Source organism: Podarcis melisellensis (genome assembly GCF_964234715.1).
Source record: "Podarcis melisellensis genome assembly, chromosome: 16".
NCBI lineage: Eukaryota > Metazoa > Chordata > Lepidosauria > Squamata > Lacertidae > Podarcis > Podarcis melisellensis.
The window spans coordinates 37,799,750-37,817,560 of record NC_138533.1 but is presented as its reverse complement, the minus strand read 5'-3'; the positions used below and the strand labels follow the sequence as shown (position 1 = coordinate 37,817,560).

General features: G+C 45.2%; 1 protein-coding gene and 1 long non-coding RNA gene across 2 annotated transcripts; one reads left to right on the top strand and one right to left on the bottom strand.

The window, feature by feature from the left end:
* The first annotated feature begins 1,203 nt into the window (after positions 1-1,203).
* On the top strand, positions 1,204-17,511 carry DDX55 (DEAD-box helicase 55). The gene is made up of 14 exons (XM_081893364.1): positions 1,204-1,355; positions 3,959-4,009; positions 4,098-4,184; positions 6,677-6,768; positions 6,877-6,939; positions 8,343-8,492; positions 9,031-9,220; positions 9,692-9,774; positions 10,826-10,957; positions 11,534-11,626; positions 11,824-11,938; positions 12,652-12,820; positions 14,637-14,929; positions 16,182-17,511. The coding sequence occupies exons 1-14, from the start codon at positions 1,248-1,250 to the stop codon at positions 16,329-16,331; spliced, it is 1,776 nt and encodes a 591-aa protein (XP_081749490.1). The 5' UTR covers positions 1,204-1,247; the 3' UTR covers positions 16,332-17,511.
* On the bottom strand, positions 7,298-8,335 carry LOC309359654. The gene is made up of 2 exons (XR_014163899.1): positions 8,010-8,335; positions 7,298-7,638 (listed from the first exon to the last, which is right to left on the bottom strand). It is a non-coding gene; the product is annotated as an uncharacterized lncRNA (long non-coding RNA).
* Positions 17,512-17,811: the final 300 nt, after the last annotated feature.

Here is a 17,811-nt window from a genome sequence, read left to right as displayed (position 1 = left end):
TCTGTGGATTCTGGAGTCCCAGAATTCACCTTAGGTGTATTTTTTTTCATGGATGTTAGTGACTTCACCTGCCTGATGCTGCATCGGAGGTGACCTAGGATGAGATGGCTGGCAGGCACTCATGCTATGGCCTGGCTGACTTGCTTGCACACTAAACGGGAGATGAGTACTCAGTGTGTAATCTGATCACAGTGAAGAACGGGAGCAACTTCCCCAAATCTCTTGCTAAGCAGCAAAACTCTGTATTGCTGGTCTGCCTGCTGGCAAATATAACATTGAATCACAATGGTACAAAATAACTCAGCAAGCTGACATTTATCAAGAGTTAAACAAAGGTTAGTATACTAAATATTATTTCTGATTCTAGGTAGTTTGCTATTGGAGAAATACCATATATGATTATAAAAATCTAAAGCAAAAATTATTTTAAATTATGATTTCATTTCTAGATCAGACAGACAAGATTTATTCTACTATATATTTCTTTATCATATACAGTACACACAAAGCTTCTATTTTTAAACAGGAAATATTTTTGTAACCTAAGGTCTATTATACAAATCCATACAAATGTTCATATATACAAATTATAAAGATTCCAAGTTTTTTAATCTTCTACCATGAGTCTATCATTTACTAAATTCGCGAGTTTTGCCATTACTGCATATTCTCTTTCCATGCATCTATTCCAGGACATATGTTAGCCAACACCACTCTGACTGCTGTGGTCATATAACTAAATAGTTCCACTGACGATTTCACAATACAGTAGCTGAAGGAGTCATTCCCAATGACATAGTTTTGGGGTCCAATGCAAATTTAGTTGTTTTTTTTTTTTTTACATTTTTTCATTTCGAAATGAACTTTCCTCCAAAACTTTTTGGTCTTTTCACAGCCATTCCTACTTCTGGCTCTGTTCTGGTCTCTGAATGGAAGCAGGGTTCGTATCCCACTACTGACACCCGTGTCTGTTGACAATGAGCTGTGGATTCCAGAGTTTTGCAGGAATGGGTAACTCAGCAGGATTTTAAAGGAAACAAACTGTGATCCCGCCGAGCTGTTCTCGCAAGGGCGCCGCCTGCTCCCTGCGCCCCGCGCCGCTCAGCGCTGAGGCGGAACTAAAGTTCCGCAGTTCTGTTTCCCGGAACGGCCGCTTAAGGCGGAGGACGCCTGCCCCGTGGGGGACCGCAGGAAGGGGCGGACGCGGATTGGCTGCCGCGGCGACGGGGAGCTGCGCGCCCGGGAGCATGGAGACGGTGACCGAGGGAACGTGGGACTCGCTGCCCGTCCGGCTGAGCCCTGGCGTGGGGCGGGCCTTGCGGGAGCTGGGCTTCACGCACATGACGCCGGTGCAGGTAGGCAGCGGGGACGGGAAAGGGAGCCGGCTCTGATCTCCCTCCTCGGGAAGGGGGTGGACTAGATGGCTCCCCGGACCCCTGCCAGCGTCACACCTCTGGGATTCTTTCCTTAAAAGAGATGAGAGCCAGCATGCCCGTGAGCGCTGTGTATTATGCACACGTGCGTTTATCTAGGTATACAGATGTATATGTGCAATGCAAAGCCTCCAACCCAAATGAGCCTGGATTTTTGCACCAAACCCACTCTCTCTGGCATGTATTGCCCCCCCCCTTTAAATCATGTCTCTTGGATGGAATATTAATTATGTTGCATCCTGGCTTGAAGATGGTTGTGGAAAAGTGTGAGTTAGAAATACAGTGGTACCTCAGGTTACAGACGCTTCAGGTTACAGATGCTTCAGGTTACAGACTCCACTAACCCAGAAATAGTACCTTGGGTTAAGAACTTTGCTTCAGGATGAGAACAGAAATCGCGCATCAGCGGGAGGCCCCATTAGCTAAAGTGATGCTTCAGGTTAAGAACAGTTTCAGGTTAAGAACGGACCTCCGGAACAAATTAAGTTCTTAACCCGAGGTACCACTGTAAGTTAGTTCTGCTTTCAGAGTAAGTATGCTTGTCTTCTGGCAAGGCAAGATGGCAAACGCCATGGCCGCACCAAACTCATAGGGACCGCCAGCACCAACAGGGCTCTCTAGCTGGTCCCTACGCTGCCAACGCCGCCACCACAAGCAAGGGAGAGCCAGGGGTGCCCAACACGAAGATCGAGAGGGCTGTGCCTTGTACATAAACAACATGAAACCACATTGTCTTCCTACAAGAAATACGACTCGCTAGAAATCAACAAAACAGTGATCAACATTCTAGACCAGGGGTCAGCAAACTTTTTCAGCAGGGGGCTGGTCCACTGTCCTCAGACCTTCAGACTATATATATATATATATATATATATATATATATATGGGAAATGAACGAATTCCTATGCCCCATAAATAACCCAGAGATGCATTTTAAATAAAAGGACACATTTAGAAGGTGATTGGGTCGGATCCAGCACCCAGGCCTTAGTTTGCCTACCCATGTTCTGTATTCAAAACAAGGCTTCTACGAGTGTGGAGGGGAAGACTCCAGACTATTAGCAGACAGGTGTAGGAAACAGTCACTCAAAACAAGAATACAAATACTGTTTGGCACTGAGAATACAGCTTAGTAGGTGCCAAATAAGCTTCTGTTGTGATAGAGTTCCACGAATGGCGTCGCAAGTGAGAAGGACCTCTTCCCAGTCATAATGTGCCTTACCTCTGATAGTGGAGCCATACAGCAAGGATTTTGGTGCAGCTTTAGCCAGGTTGCATATGGGCAGGACTGCAGTGGTCTCCCATTCATTCGGGTGCTGATCAGGTCCACCCCACACAGCTTTACCAGTACTATGGCTCCCATACAAAGTAACGCTTTCAGAGCAGCCCCCATAGTGGTTAGAGTGTTGGACTAGAATCTTGGAGACAGGGTTCAACTCCCCACTCAGGCATGGAGCCCACTGAGTGGTCTGGGGCCAGTCACTGTCTCTTAGCCTAACCTACCCGTCAAGAGTTGTTGTGACGATAAAATTGAGAGGGGAAGAACTCTGAGCTCCTTGGAGGAAAAGTGGCATATTTCTTCTTTCTTTGTTAATTAAGTTAATATCCTGTCCTTCCTCCCAAAGAACTCCAGGTCGGCAAACAACAAGAGATAAAACAAAGAAACATCTTAAAAACAATTCCAGTACGGTGGTACCTCTGGTTACGTACTTAATTCGTTCCCAAAGTCCGTTCTTAACCTGAAACTGTTCTTAACCTGAAGCATCATTTTAGCTAATGGGGCCTGCCGCTGCACCACTTGAGCACGATTTCTGTTCTCATCCTGAAGCAAAATTCTTAACCCAAGGTACTATTTCTGGGTTAGCGGAGTCTGTAACCTGAAGTGTCTGTAACCCAAGGTACCACTGTACAGATGCAGACTGGGAAAGCGTAAAAGGCTTGTGGAAAAAGGAAGGTCTTCAATAGGCACCAAAAAGGCAGCAGAGCAAGTGCCAATGTAATAAATTTATGTCATAAAATAAAAGACTAAGGTTCCACCAGCAGCATCTGCTTTACATCACCTGCTTTAATAGAAAGATCATTTCCCCAATATTCCCTCCGCCTGCAGTTCTCTTTAAAACAAGGTTTGGGGGGTTGTGACTCTTTATAAGTTGTTGGACTGCAACTTCCATCATCCCTGCCCATTGTCACGGCTAGCTGAGGCTGACGGGAATTGGTGTCCAACAACATTGGCAGGTCACAGGTTCCCTATCCTGTCACTTAGCATTGCCCCGTAATTTCTTTTTCTTGTTTTTGTTTGATATTTTAGTTATGTTGACCATTTTTGGAAATTTATTATAGGATAGGTTTTTATGTGAATACCTTGATTTATCGATGGGCATTGGAATGTGGATTGTTACATATTTTAATATTGTTGGAATGCTTGGATTAGTTAGCCATCTTGATTTCCTTTTGAAAATTACAGAGGGACTAAATTTTAAAAATGAAATAATAATCCTTTTTTTACACTTCTGCCTCTCTTCTAGTCTGCAACGATTCCTTTGTTTATGACAAATAAGGATGTGGCAGCTGAAGCGGTAAGTGTCTTGCTGCTCAACTTCCCTGTGACTTTTGGCCTTTTGCTGAAAGAACTATTTTTGATGTCTCTTGTTTTCATGTCTGCAGGTAACTGGCAGTGGAAAAACTTTAGCTTTTGTTATTCCAATCATAGAAATTCTTCTCCGACGGGAAGAAAAGCTCAAGAAAATGCAGGTAAAATGTCACTGTTCTTTTCTGCCCTGCTTTTAAAAAATAGGAAGATTGGGAGAATAGTTTTGAGCAATTGGTTCCCAGGAGCCAAAGGTCTCTTATGCTGGTGCCTAAGAACATTGATATTTCATTTCTGTTTTCTACAGAGGGCTAGTGAAAAAGACTTGTCACTTACATAGCTTATTTCCAGTGTTCTAAGGGCTTATTTATATATTTAATTTATATACCGCCCTATACCCAGAGGTCTCAAGGCGGTTCACAGTTGTAGATGGTTTACCTACATCTGACCTAAGAGTGGTTTTCTTACCTAGTGCATTCCACTGTGAACCATAATTTGCACTCTTAGGGCAGAGGAAGACTGAAATAACGAGACTGAAAGTGCTGTGATCTCTGAGGTTTCTCTTCAACGAACATTTGACTGTAGCATAGCAGCAGTTCAAAAGCTGCAATGTTAGAGTCACTTGACTGGCTATTCCATCACTGCCATTTCTTCTTGGGGATCAAGGTGTGTTGAAGCCATTTGTCTGAGATGAAAGGAGGCTGTGGAGTGCTTTAATTTCTGGCAGGAGCAGGTAAGCAAGTCACCATGTGCAATTCCTTGAGGGAGGAGTCATAGCTCAGTGATAAGGTATCTGCTTTGTATGCAAAAGGATCCGGGTTCAAATCCTCAAACCCTGGAGAGTCACTGCCAGTCAGCGTAGTCAGTATAGATCAAACCAATCTGCTGGCCTCTAGATGTTGTTACACCTTGATTCCCATTAGCCTCAGCCAGCATGGCCAATGGTCAGAGGTATGATGGAAGTTGAGGCTCCCCATGAGATTGGCTACCTGTGGTGTGGACCATACTGAGTTGGATGGACTAAGGGTCGGATCAGTGTGAAGCAGCTTCTTAACTTCATATGTTTAGCATGGTAAAAAGGAGACAGAGGAGATATGATAGCTATCTTCAGAAATCTAATGGGCTGTTGCATGGAAGATGGAGCAAGCTTGTTTTCTAACACCACCTCCTTGTCTAAAGAAAAGTGCTCCACTCTCCTGTCTCTGGCAGGTAGCCACAGGCTACTTCATTCCCCAGAAGCAGAGAGGCAGCAGTAGTCGCGCATCCAGCCAAACAGCTATGGTGTAGCAGCTTTTGATTCACCCCTATTTGACAGCCATATATAAGGAGCTCAAAGCTGTATTGCAAGTGATTGATATGAAACTTTGTGCCCAACTTCTATACGGCACACCAGTGTGGATTTCAGGTGACCTCAAGAGGTTGGATAAATTTCACGCTTCCCTTTAGAGGTCATTATTAGGACTTGCAAACTCAGTAAAATATGAAACAATATGTTGTGAGCTGGGAATATTGCCTTTATCAGTAAGAGCATGGCTGAGGACTTTGAAATATTGGATCTTCCTCCATTATAGAGCCCTATCCCCTAATTCTCTTCTTTACGATCTTTTAAGTGATAGTGCAATCTACAATCTATCATTGATATGTAGGAGAAAACTGGATTCTATAGGGCTCATTCTAACTGACTTTGAAATCTCTGATCCCAAAGATACATGGGAAATTATTAGGAAGACTCTCACAGAAAAAAGTGCTCTCGCCATGCTTGAGGTTGCAAAGCATAGCACCTGCTCTCCTATCCACTCCTATCCTTTGTGTAGAGATTTCCAAAAGGGATACATGACAAATCTGAAGAAACATGAATCGTGTAGGCTGTTTATGTTGGCCAGATTTAACATGTTTCCCTCGGTGGTAGTGAGAGGAAGATATTTAGCTATCCCAGAATCTGAGCGTCTCTGGAAATGCAGTAAAAAGGAACTAGATACTCTAGAGCATATATTCTTTTCCTGTGATTTTGGCAGTTATGCCAGAATACAATTATATGAGGCTCTAAAATTCAATAAACAGATTTTTACTCAACCAACTGTTCAGGACATGCTGGCGGACAGCGATGATCAAATTACTTTAATAGCGGCCGAATTTTTAAGAGCTGTCCATGAAGAAAGAATGGGCCATGATAAAGAGACTTAGTGGTTGTTAATGGTAGGTGATGTTGTTGCATTGTATTATTGTATTATATTATATTATATTGTATTGTATTGTATTATGTTATTCATGTACATCGTTTAATTTCTGGGAGTTAAGAATAGGACTAGGATAAATTGTGTTTGCTGTACCCGTATTTTATACAGTTTGTATATGATGCTTGTTTGTTAATGTGTGGTGTGCTATGCCTAATAAAGGATTTTGAGGAATTGAAGAAGAAAAGGAGCTCAAAGTGTGTTGAGCCCCTTGTCATCTGCATTTCTCTGGATCCTCAGCCACTCTGCCATCACCTCAATTCAGTTCAAATCCGCAGGAAGTGCTACCAGCTGCATTTGCTCAGGATGGAGGAGCGGATTGCATTGAAGAAAATAGTTGGCCTGTGTATTTCCCTCCCATTTTCTTTCTTTTTTTCTATTTTTTTTTATATTTCCCTCCCATTTTCTTTCTGATGTTTCAGGTTGGTGCTGTCGTCATCACTCCCACACGAGAGCTTGCCATTCAAATAGACGAAGTGATATCCCATTTCACAAAGTATTTCCCACAGTTTAGGTAATAATGTAAATGATTCTTACATAAATGATTCTGATTGCTAAGAAGCTGGGCACGATGGCTCACTCTGGTGGCTTTTTTGAATAGCAGGTGTGTGCTTTGTTTCAGCCAGTGCCTTCTAATCGGCGGAAAGAATCCCATGGAAGATGTAGAAAGATTCAAAGAACGAGGGTGAGTTGCTGACTGGCCAGTGCTGCTGAAATCTTACTACTTGGGCATCAGTTTTAATGAACTCCTTCGAGTTTGAAATTACTATGTGTCCTGCATTTTCTGGGTAGAATCCTAGCTCAGTAGCAATTCCATGGATCTGCATTTGGGATTATTCAACCAGTTTGTCCCAGTGTAAATATAGGAGAAAAGCAATGATACCATGTTAACATTGGACCATCTTGGCTGTGTGTCTTGGGAGACTTGGTCCCTGCCTTGCTGGCCTTTTCCCACCTGACCTGGGAGGGTGGGGCCCTGACTTGACTCCAGCTGCAAAAGCTGAGGCTGCTGAACAAACTCTTATTTAGGTTTTTTTTTGGGGGGGTGTTGGTGGTTATTGATACTATTTTTTTGTATCTTTAGATATTATTAGATATTATTGAGATTTATTATAGCAACTCCCCAGCCCCTATCTGTCCATTGGTTATGGACAGTGCTGTGCCATTTGATCCTTGTGGGTCCTAGTAATAATTTGATCTCTGATAGCTCAGTTAGTAGAGCATGAGGCATCAAGGTTGTGGGTTTGAGCCCCATGTTGGGCAAAAAAGATTTCAACTCTACAATCCTAAGATTCTAAGCACATGGTTGACTAGCTTAATTTCAGTGGAATTTCACAAAAGCAGTTTTTGACATGCTTTCATATTTCGTTCTCTCCTATTAATACTGTAGCACTAACAAGAGCTTGGGGGACGCAGGTGGCGCTGTGGGTTAAAGCCTCAGTGCCTAGGACTTGCTGATCGAAAGGTCGGTGGTTCGAATCCCTGCGGCGGGGTGCGCTCCCGCTGCTCGGTCCCAGCGCCTGCCAACCTAGCAGTTTGAAAGCACCCCCGGGTGCAAGTAGATAAATAGGGACCGCTTACTAGCGGGAAGGTAAACGGCGTTTCCGTGTGCAGCTCTGGCTCGCCAGAGCAGCAATGTCACGCTGGCCACGTGACCCGGAAGTGTCTCCGGACAGCGCTGGCCCCTGGCCTCTTGAGTGAGATGGGCGCACAACCCCAGAGTCTGTCAAGACTGGCCCGTACGGGCAGGGGTACCTTTACCTTTAACAAGAGCTTAGAAGTCATAAGATTTGAAAATGTCACTTTGGTTCTCATTATTTGCATTTTGGGCTTCTCAAGCATTCAGCAAGAGCCTTGTGGCAGCGGAGTAAAACGTTTTGGTGCAAGGGGGAGGAAGAGGTGGCAGTTGTGTTTGTGATATATGCTAGTGCACAGACAGAGAACATCTCCTTTTCCTTCTTGATTTCTTTCTTGATTGTATTGATCCCAGTTCCAAAAAGATTGGACTCTCCTGTGACTTTCCCTGCAGTTATGAACTTTCCCCTAAACCAACCATAAAAAGGAGGTTTTCCCCTCTATACCCAACAGTGGACACATCCTGGTAGCTACTCCAGGCCGTTTGGAGGACATGTTCAGGAGAAAATCAGATGGGCTGGATTTGGCCAGCTCTGTGAAATCTCTGGATGTTTTGGTCTTGGATGAAGCAGACCGGCTTCTGGATATGGGCTTTGAAGCAAGGTATTTGCTTTGGGAGTAAGAGGGACCTTCCACCAGCACTTTTGATTGTTTCCTGCTCTTGAGCTGGATTATAAATTTCATAATAGTTAAATTGCAAGACATCTGATTGAGCACTTTGGGGCTAAGAAGTATGGATAGATGGATCAGTTTATTGCCATTCCGTGACAGTTTTGCAGGTGTTGAGTTCATTCCATCTTGCTTTCTGTGGCTTTTAAAAATACTACCCAAACATTTGCTTAAATTGTATGCATTTCCCCCTAAAACAAACATTGTGCATGTAGTTGTCCCTGAAACATACATTTTGTACACATTCCCACTCTAAATCAGAATATATGCATTGTTTAACCAAAACTGCATTGCAAAATTTGGAGAAGTGCACAGTCCAAATGATAACTGTTTTTATCTACATGTTAATCCATATCATTAGCGTTAGCTTGGTTTCCTTTAAAATGAAGACTGAATGAAGTTCTCCCCTTGTGTATCTTTGGCCTTGATTCAGAAGAGCTCTTCTGACCTTTCTAACTGTGTTCGCTTGCAGTTTAAATACCATTCTGGACTTGTTGCCCAAGCAGAGACGAACGGGGCTCTTTTCGGCAACTCAAACTCAAGAAGTCGAGAACCTGGTGAGGGCTGGTCTCCGGAACCCTGTCCGCATCTCGGTGAAGGAGAAGGGAATGGCAGCGAGCAACACTCAGAAGACCCCCACCCGCCTCCAAAACTACTACATGGTGAGGATGGCTCTAGAGTAACCCAGGAAGCTCCCTTCAGCCATGTCAGGTTCTGGGAGTCTCCCCCAGCTATCTCAAGCAGAGCTCTCTTTGGGAGGTGAGAAAGGGAGAGGAAGGAGAAAGTCCATTGTGCCAGTCCATTGTCCTTGCCCAACTAGGACAGCTTTGTTGGCTATAACCCTATAGCTCCTGCAGCCAGTCAGAAGCTGCGCCTTGGTTTTCGAACATTTTCGGAAGTCGAATGGACTTCTAGAACGGATTCCGTTTGAGAACCAAGGTGTGACTATAATTGAGATTTCTTATTTTTATTTTTATTTTTGGTTAACAGTTGCAGTCTAAAGGGAAGCTTTCAGATTGATCTTGAAAAGGGTTTAAGGAGGGCTTTGATCGGCTCTGGTGTTTGTTGTGTTTTGTTGCTTCCTGCCGCCATCTATTTATCCCTGCCTCTTTATGTTTCTGTCCTCTTTTTAGATCTGCAAAGCGGAAGAAAAATTTAACCAGCTGGTCCACTTCCTTCGCCAACACAAGGCAGAAAAACACCTTGTCTTTTTCAGGTGATGCTAAGGGCAGGGAGGTCCTTTAACACAGGGCTGGGGCAATCTGTGGCCCTCCAGAGGTTGCTGGGCCCCTAAGCCCCATCATTCCAGACTATGGAACATAATGGCTGGGGCTGGGGGAGTGGGGGGTCCAGCAACGTGGGGGGGGGGGAACAGGACAGGTTCCCCACCCTTAGCTGTTCAGATATATCTTCATCCGGAAAAGAAATGCCCATGACGTGATCAATGTCTCATTCAGCATTGAGAAATGGAAAGTAGATTGAAACACATACAGCAATGTTTTTGGTTTTGTTTTAAAAATAGAACTATCTACCACCCCAAGCACTCTAATTTTTTGGCTCAGTAGCTAAAGGGGTGTCCTCAGAATTACCGTATTGGCCTGAATATAAGTTGCACCTTTAAAATTCAAGGGGGAAAAAAGAAAAAAAGACAATACCCGGATATAAGTCGCTCCCTTAAAATTCCGCAGGCACTCACACGCTTTCCGTTTTACCGTATGTCTGTTTCAGCAGCGATATCGTAAAAGCCAATTTTTGTAAGGTCGCGAATTTAAGCCACACTTTTCACTGTCAGAATTTGGGAAAAAGTGAGGCTTATATTCAGGCCAATACCTTCTGGACTCCAGCTCCCATCATTCCCAACCATCGGCCATCCTGGTTGGTGCTGGTGAGGGTTGGGATGTCCAGCAACATTGGAGGTTCACAATTCCTGTTGTAACAAGTCAAGGTTCCATATTGCCTCAGTGGCATGGGGCACTGCTGGGAAACTCAGCTTGAAGGAGGAAGGCCCTGCTTGGGAGTGTGGAGGACAGATGTAGAGGGACTGATTCATTTAGATTTTTAACAACTCTGGTAGAGCATGGCCTCAAGGAAGCTGCTCTTTTCCAGCTTCAGCTCCTTCGTCTGCAATACTCTGAGGTAATCATACTCTCCTGCCTTGAGCTCTGGTGAAAGTAGTTTCACCACTCTTTGGATCTTGGCCTTTAGGCCGTCAAAAATGAAGAATCACAAAGCTAACCCATTTTGTGGCATTTTGTTTATACTTCCAGTACCTGCGCTTGCGTGGAGTATTTTGGGAAGACTTTGGAATCCTTGATTAAGAATGTGAAAATAATGTGCATCCATGGGAAAATGAAACACAAACGGAATAGGATCTTCACGGAGTTCCGGAAACTTCCAAGGTGAGATGCATTTTCATAAGGAATGGTTTAGCCAACTGCTAGAAATATGTGTGTGTGTGCATCTCTCTCTCCCCCTAACACATATATATATATGATTTAGGTGTAAGACTGTTGGAAAAACTGCTAAGACTTCAGGATTGTGTGCTTCAGGGTCATTTCCTCTATTTCTAATGTTCAGTCTGCAACTGTCGATTCTTCTGTAGCCAAAATAGTACCATCCATGTACAACAGGGAGATATCAGCAGACTTGGCAGAACTCAAAGGTTTGCAGAAGTCCTATGCATCTTTAGAAAACAAACCCTAAAAGTGGCGGCTGGGCAGGCAGGCAGGCCTCAAAAACACCCCAGTGAGGACTGAGCATGCTCTGTGGCTACAGAATGTTGATAGATTTTTTTTTAGGTGGGAGGGGGAAATAGAGTGGCTGGATTCCTGATCAGCGCTACTCCACGCTGCACCTTTTTGTTGCAGGACCAACGTTCTGCATATAAGAGCCAATTAAGTTGGGAGAATCACTAGGTTATTTCAGCTTTATTTCCATCCCCTCCTAAAACTTTGCATTTTCCCATAATTTCTTAGCGGCATTCTGGTTTGCACCGATGTGATGGCCCGAGGCATAGACATTCCAGAGGTGAACTGGGTTTTGCAGTGTGACCCTCCAAGCAATGCAAGGTACTGAGTGTTTCTTCCCTTCTCTTTAAGAATGCAACCAATCTTTAATGGCCACTCTGGTTTATGGCTACAAAAAAGTGGGAAGTAAAGGGTCTGCTGAGCTCAGCAGTGATAGCATACAAATGTGGGGGCCTGTGCTGGCCTCCAAGGAGGTGTGTCTTTTCCTTGTCTTGAACCACTTTCCCCCGCTGTTCCAGTGCCTTCGTTCATCGCTGTGGCCGCACTGCGCGCATCGGGCACTTGGGCAGCGCACTTGTCTTCCTGCTTCCCATGGAAGAAGCCTACATCAGTTTTCTAGCCATTAACCAAAAGGTGTGTGGGCTTCTCTGTTTTCAAAAATGGAAAGGGAGAATGCTTCCAGGTTCCACTGAGAATGCAGTTCCTGAATAATCTGTGATGGGGAAGGAATATTGACTGTTCTACAAAGTCCTCTACATCTTTTAGGGACCAGGAGACCTAAAAGATTGTCTCACTCCTCGGGTATGTAACCATGCACTGTGCTCTGCAGGTAAGGGCCTCCTGCAGTTCTGTCTTACTAGATCTGTTCTGTACAGTGTGGGGATGAAGCCTTTAGTGTGGTGGCACTTGCTTTTCAGAATGTGTCAGAAACAGGTGCCTTCTAATTCCCCTCGGTGCCTATTGGACTTCCTTTTCCAATGGGTCTTTTATGTGGAGATTTGTATCCTAGTCTGCCTCTCTATTGGATGTGAAATTGTTGTCTTACTGCTTTGGGATGCTCTATGGGAGACAATAAATGAAATTAATAAATAAGTAATTATTGACAGGTGTGACTTTTCCTGCTGATGCAGTACTCCTAGTGAGGGGGGGGAATGCACCTTCAGAAATTCTCCCTTCTGCACAAATCTTTGGCAACCTTTTTTTTTTGGCAAAGATGATGTGCAAAAAAAGGTCTTCTGACTTGCAAAATTCCTCACATGGTATGTCGTATTTAAAAGTAGCTGAATTAAGGGGTGCACTTCCAGTGTCTTGTTTCAGATAATTTGAAACTGGACTCCTCTTGACAGTGTCCCATGCAGGAAATGAAATTGCAGAGCAACGTGGCAGATGTCCTGCCGAAGCTGAAGTCTCTCAGTCTGGCTGACAGAGCTTTCTATGAGAAGGGGATGAAAGCCTTTGTATCTTACGTGCAGGCTTATGCCAAACACGAGTGCAACCTGATCTTCAGGATGAAAGGTAATTTGCACTAGGGGTGTGTGTGTGTGTGTGTGTGTGTGTGTGTGTGTGTGTTTTGATTCAGGAATGCTCTATGGCGGCCAACACCAACCTGGTACCTTCCACAACTTCCCATCATCAGCCCATCATCAGGGAGTTCTAGTCGAAAACATCTGGAAGGCCCCCTGCTGGCATATGCAGCTTTTTACTGAGTCAGACCATTGGTCCATTTAGTGCAGTGTAGACAGTGCTTCCTGGCAGTGGCTTTCTTAAAGTTTCAGACAGGGGACATTCCCAGCCTTTAGGTAAAGGTAAAGGTACCCCTGCCCGTACGGGCCAGTCTTGACAGACTCTAGGGTTGTGCGCTCATCTCACTCTAGAGGCCGGGAGCCAGCGCTGTCCGCAGACACTTCCGGGTCACGTGGCCAGCGTGACAAACTGCATCTGGCGAGCCAGCGCAGCACACAGAACGCTGTTTACCTTCCCGCTAGTAAGCGGTCCCTATTTATCTACTTGCACCCGGGGGTGCTTTCAAACTGCTTGGTTGGCAGGTGCTGGGACCGAACGACGGGAGCGCACCCTGCCGCGGGGATTCGAACCGCCGACCTTTCGATCGGCAAGTTCTAGGCGCTGAGGCTTTTACCCACAGCGCCACCCGCGTCCCAACAGCGCCACCCGCGTCCCTCCCAGCCTTTACCTAGAGATTTATAATTTATTTATTAAATTTGTCTTGCTCCTGGATTGAACCCTGAACCTTCTGTATTGAAAGCAAATGCTCTACCCCTAAGCTGCGCTGCCCCTTCTTGACCTCTGTCTCTGGCTAGAGACGCAGCTTCTCACATGCTTTTGGCTTTGATTAACCACAGCCTGTCTTTTCATGCAAACCGAGCAAACTGGTTGATTTTAATTATGGTTTGTAGAAACAAGCCAACTTCAAATCATGTGTTGTGAAGTCAGCTTGTTTATCAGCAGTGTAGCTAGTCGCTTGGGTGCCGGGGGGGGGGGCCCACCTCCACTTCAGCTGTAGGGTGACTGAGGCGGTGGCCAGAAGCAAGCCCCACGCTGCTGTTTTGGGCAGGGCGGAGCCTGCAGGGGTCGGAGCCACCTTGTCACTCCCAGGAGAGATGCGTGGCTCAGGCAGACTGCAGGCCCCACAGTAAGTTAAGATGAAACCGCAAAGTATGCTTCTGATGTTAACGCTAATCCTGAGTTTATCAGAAATGGAAGTTTCTGATCTCCTCCCAGCCATATCTGAGGAAGAGAGGAAGGGGGCATAACATGAATCCAGGGCTTGCCAATGGTCCTCCCAACCACAGTGAACCATGGTTTATCCCATGGACTGCCAACATGGCACCCATGGGCGCCAATAGCCGACCTCTCTATGGCACCTCCCATGAATTATCCCTTCAAAAATTCACAATCCACAAGACTTTTTTCCTGCTGATTTTCTTGTTTGCAGTGGCTGAGCATCCCCCAAATCGAGCACTCTCCCTTCCATTCTCCACAGAGGGTGGGTGCAAGCATGGAGGTGGCTGATGGAGGTGCTTTCTCCATTGGGGCATGAATGGGGCATGCTTGAACCATTTTTGTGAGTCTGCCTCTCTTTCTCCCCTTTTAGATGCAACAGCCATTTCATGTAATGCCGCATACCCAACACCAGCCATTTTGTGACTGGTGCCCATGGTACTTTCTCTAAATTCCAAATGTGCTCACTGGCCCCAAAAAGCTTGATGGTCCCTGTTTATTGTGACATCCCAGCTGCCTGTGTAGTCCCTGCTTTGTCACATGGTTTCTGTATACTTTTCTCTCTCTCTTCTCCCCCGCCCCCTCTCAACAGACTTGGACTTTAGTAGCCTGGCCCGCGGTTTTGGTTTGCTGAAGATGCCACGGATGCCGGAGCTGAAAGGCAAGTGCTTTTCGGACTTCACACCTGTTGATATTGACACAGACACGATTGCCTTCAAGGACAAGAACAGAGAAAAACAGAGGCAAAAGCTGTTGGAGCAGCGAAGGAAGGAGTGGCAGGAGCACAGTGGGCAGAGAAAATTCACCCGCAACAAAGCCTGGTCCAAGCAGAAATCAAAGAAAGAGAAGAAGAAGAAAATGACAGCCAAAAGGAAAAGAGAGGAGGTGAGGGAAATGTGCTACCATGTTTATTTTATTTTTGATTGCATCTAGGGCTAGTAGACCTATTGAGAATAAAGAGTCATTAATTTCAGTGGGTCTACTCTGGGTAGAGTTTAATTGACTTAACTACAGTTCAACACCTCCACTTCTGCCTAGCATGTTGAATCTTTTCTTGTGGATTTTAATTGCAAGCTGCTTTTTTGAGAGCCAGTCTTGTCTGAAAAGGGTGGTGGGGTGGATAAAGAAATACTAGGAGCAGCAGAGGGCTTGATGCAGTTGTTGGGGGAAGCTGGAACTATGTGTCTGTCATAAGAACATCAGGAGAGCCTGCTGGATCAGCCCAGTGGCCACCTAGTCCAGCATCCTCTCCTCACAGAGGCCAACCAGATGCTTCTTTTGGGAGACCTCAGCACAAGAGCTCTTCCCTCCTGCGGCTTCCAGAAATTGGTATTCAGAAGCATTGCTGCCTCCCAACTGTGGAGGCGGAGCCAAGCCACCATGGCTAGGATCCCTCTTCTCCTTCATGAATTTGTCTAATCCTATTTTAAAACCATCTAAGGGTTCCATATTTGACTACAGTGGTGCCCCGCAAGACGAATGCCTCGCAAGACGAAAAACGCGCAAGACGAAAGAGTTTTCTGTTTTTTGAGTCGTTCCGCAAGACGAATTTCCCTATGGGCTTGCTCCGCAAGATGAAACGTCTTGCGAGTTCTTGCGAGTTTGTTTCCTTTTTCTTAAAGCCGCTAAGCCGCTAATAGCCGTGCTTCGCAAGACGAAAAAAATGCAAGACGAAGAGACTCGCGGAACGGATTAATTTCGTCTTGCCAGGCACCACTGTATGTGCTGCATGAAGCACTTTCTTTTATCCATCCAAAATCTTCCAACATTCAGCTTCACTGGGTGTCCACGAGATCCAATGTTAGGAGAGAGGGGAATTCCACTACCCGCTTTCTCAATGCCCTGCATAGTTTTATCAACTTCTGTCATCTCGCCTCTTACTTGCCTTTTCTCCAAACTAAAAAGTCCCAAACGCTGCAACCTTTCCTAATAGGGGAGTCGGTCATTTGGTGGCCCTTTTCTGAACTTTCCCCAGCTCTACAATACCCTTTTTGAGGTGAAGCGACCAGGACAGTCCACAGCCCTCCAAGTGCAGTTGCACCATAGATTTGTATAACATCATTATGATGCCGGCAGTTGCTGCCCAAGTATTTCTGTGCCCTGCTAAGCTCTGGTCTTCTCCCCCTTTTCCTTGCAGGGTTCTGATGTGGAGGACGAGGATATGGAGGAGCTCCTGCAGGACACGCGGCTCTTGAAAAGGCTCAAGAAGGGCAAAATCAGTGAGGAGGAGTTTGAGAAGAAGCTGCTGCACGGCGTGAAGGAGGCCCGGGCAGGAGGCTCAGACTGAAGGGTGAAATGTCGAGCTGAACTCTCCTTTTTGATGCAAATAAAACTTTATATACACATACCGAGTGCCATTTCACTCTTGATATTGTTGCTGTTGGGGCCTTATGTTACAGCAGCCTTGTTCAACTTGGAGCCGTGCAGATGATTTGGGCTTCAGCTCTCATGAGCCCCAGCCAGCACAGCTTTCGATCAGGACAACGTGAAGCCACCGCCTGCTGAGCCAGACTATTGATGACCTGCTACAGGAGATTCTTTTAACAGGAAGTGCCAAGGATTCAGCTTGGCAAAGTGTGGGCTTTGCCAGGAAGCTACGAGTAAGGACCACTTTGCTGATAAGATTTTAAGCATCATGTTGCAAAGGGTCCCAGATTTTTCCTCCCACCCATGTCTTGCAATAAGTTGCATTCTAAAAAGCCAGTGGCACATTCTTGCTGGGTAGCCTTGTCCCAGTTGCTGTGTTTATTTTTATTTATTTATCTATTGAATTTATATACCACCCTATACCTGGAGGTTTCAGGGCGGTGTTGCAACCTAACCTACTTTGTTGGACTCTGATGAGGCTAACAAGGGGAGATCGTGTATCCAACTCTGAGCTCCTTGTAGGAAGAAGGGAGCAGGATTCTGCCTTCCACACCTACCTGGCCTGAGGGATTGACTGTAGGTAGTCACTCCCTAGCTGCCTGCTTTAAACATTTTGTGTCATTCCTTCTGAAAAGTCTGGCTTCTCTTATCTAAGAGAATTGAGGTTCGAATCATCAGCCACCAGCTGTTCTCCATCATCTTAAGCCTGCCTTCTTAAAAGATATATTTTTTAAAATATATTTAATTTTAGTATTTTTTTAAAAAAATAGTATTTTATTAAAGCTTTGTCATAATACAGTAAGATAAAAGAAACTAATCTAAATAAAAACAGAGAAAGAAAAAGAAAATACGAATTCCTCTCTTAAAGGCAGCTCTTAGCGTTTTGTCTCACACAGAAAGTGGTGGACCCACCCAGCTTTCCTTTCTTCTCCCAGCCTCTCCCCCTGGGTGGTCTTCCCTACCTCCCACTCAGGGTCCTTCCATCCACCCGCCACCTTCATGTGTGTGTAATCCTCAATAATGGTCCAGAACAGAAGACCTACAGTGAAGGGTGGGTAATAAACTGAATTACAAATAAAATCTAACATATCTGAACCTTCTGTGAATTTGTCCCTGACAATTTAACTTTCCAAGCTGCATTGTGGGCTCTGCTGTTGAATGGTTTCTTTAAATGTAAAGGTTCATCATTGTTCCACCCAATGTGTATGTCTTTAAGGGGCCAGAGCAAGATAACGAGATGCAGCTTTAGAGCTGTAAAACATAGCAGGTGCTGCTGAGTTGTATTTGATTAAGTTGTGTCAGCATTTGGGTGTAGTATCTAAGGAGCAGCACCTAGCTCTCCCATTACCCTGGGGGATGGGTTGGTGGTTGGGTCTGGTTTGTTGATGTATTTTGTGTAA